Here is a 1,497-nt window from a genome sequence, read left to right as displayed (position 1 = left end):
TAAAGTATTATAAAATAAACTATGGCTTTGAGGAGCCATATAGACTTTTAAGTAAGTTTAAAACAACTTTGGAAGAATAGAAAAAAATAAGAAAAGTTAAAAATATTAAACTCTAGAAGAGCAAAATTATTAGATAGAGGTAAATCATAATTATTGAATAAAAGAGTTATACAATAATATTATTTATTTACTAACATTTGCCTCTAATAAAATTAATACTTCTAATAAATTCTACTTTTTTTTTCTTCCAAAGATGAGTTATTATTTTTCCTAATAATTTGAATCTATTTTCTAGTTGATGGTACTTTTATTATGGCAGCTCTTAAAAATAAAATACATATAAAAGAACAATTTCCAAAGATTTTGAATGGGAAAACTACTCCCATTATAACTGATTGCATATACAAAGAGATTGAAATGCTTAATAATTTGGAAAGCAAAAAAGCAGATTTTTCTGGTGCAAAACTAATAGCTAGAGGATACTTCAGGCATAAATGTGGTCATACTTACTGTAATGAAAATATCTCTAATATTGAACATAAAATTTCTCTTACAACAAACAGTCAGGATATTTCTTCTGATCAAGAAGATCAAACTGAAAAAGATACCACTTCTGAAGTTAATAATGCAGAAAATCAAAATATTCAACGTACATTTGATTCTTTTAGATGCATTTTAGATGTTATTTCAAAAGATAATAACTCTAAAAAATTCATTGTTGCTTCTCAAGATCCTCTTTTAAGAAAGAAACTTCATAAAGTTCCTGGAGTTCCTTTGATTTATTTAAATAATCAAGTTCCTATATTGGAACAACCATCTACTGCATCTTATAATCACAAGTTTGCATCTGAAGAATACAGAATGGGGCCTCAAAAGTGGGAATACTCTTTAATTCCATCATTAAAGAGCTTAATTCAAGATAATAATAATCTTGATAATAATGGGAGCCAAGAATCAAAGTAAGTTTTAATTCTTTATCATTTTTCATAAATATTTCACCTTTTAATTTCAGAACTAAGAAAAAGAAAAAGAAAAATCCAAATCCTCTTTCTTGTTTGAAAAAGAAAAAGAAACAAAATAATACCAAGAAATCTTCTGAGCTTACAGATTCTGAGAAAAAAAAAAGAGTAAGAACTAAAAGAAAGCAATCCCTAACTAATAATTGAATTCTATATACTACTAATTATAACTTTACTATCTTTTCTATATTTCTTTTTTTTCTCTATCTTTATTTCAACTATATTATTCTCTTTTTAAATATATATTCCTTACATTAATAAATTCTATCAAATTCTTAACACTTTAATATTGATTTTAGAATTCTAGAAATCCTAAAAACATAAAACCTAAAACTCCAGTAAAATATCTTTTTTTCTAATAAAAATGTTANTAAAACTTGCAAATATGCAATTTTACAAGTATCGGCAAAAATTGTAATGTTTAGGCGGGAAATAATTTTAAGATATTTATTAGCCTTTAGAGGGAAAGTATATTAAA

The 1,497-nt window shown here is 24.7% G+C and overlaps 1 protein-coding gene across 1 annotated transcript; it reads left to right on the top strand.

Moving 5' to 3' along the window:
* The first annotated feature begins 312 nt into the window (after nt 1–312).
* Chro.80559 (protein; tRNA synthetase class II) lies at nt 313–963 on the top strand. Its single annotated transcript, XM_659919.1, has 1 exon — nt 313–963. One exon carries the CDS (start codon nt 313–315, stop codon nt 961–963), a length of 651 nt encoding a protein of 216 aa, XP_665011.1.
* The last annotated feature ends 534 nt before the right edge of the window (nt 964–1,497 follow it).

Source organism: Cryptosporidium hominis, assembly GCF_000006425.1.
Source record: "Cryptosporidium hominis TU502 chromosome 8 CHRO018185, whole genome shotgun sequence".
NCBI lineage: Eukaryota > Apicomplexa > Conoidasida > Eucoccidiorida > Cryptosporidiidae > Cryptosporidium > Cryptosporidium hominis.
This window is presented reverse-complemented; position numbering and strand designations above follow the sequence as displayed.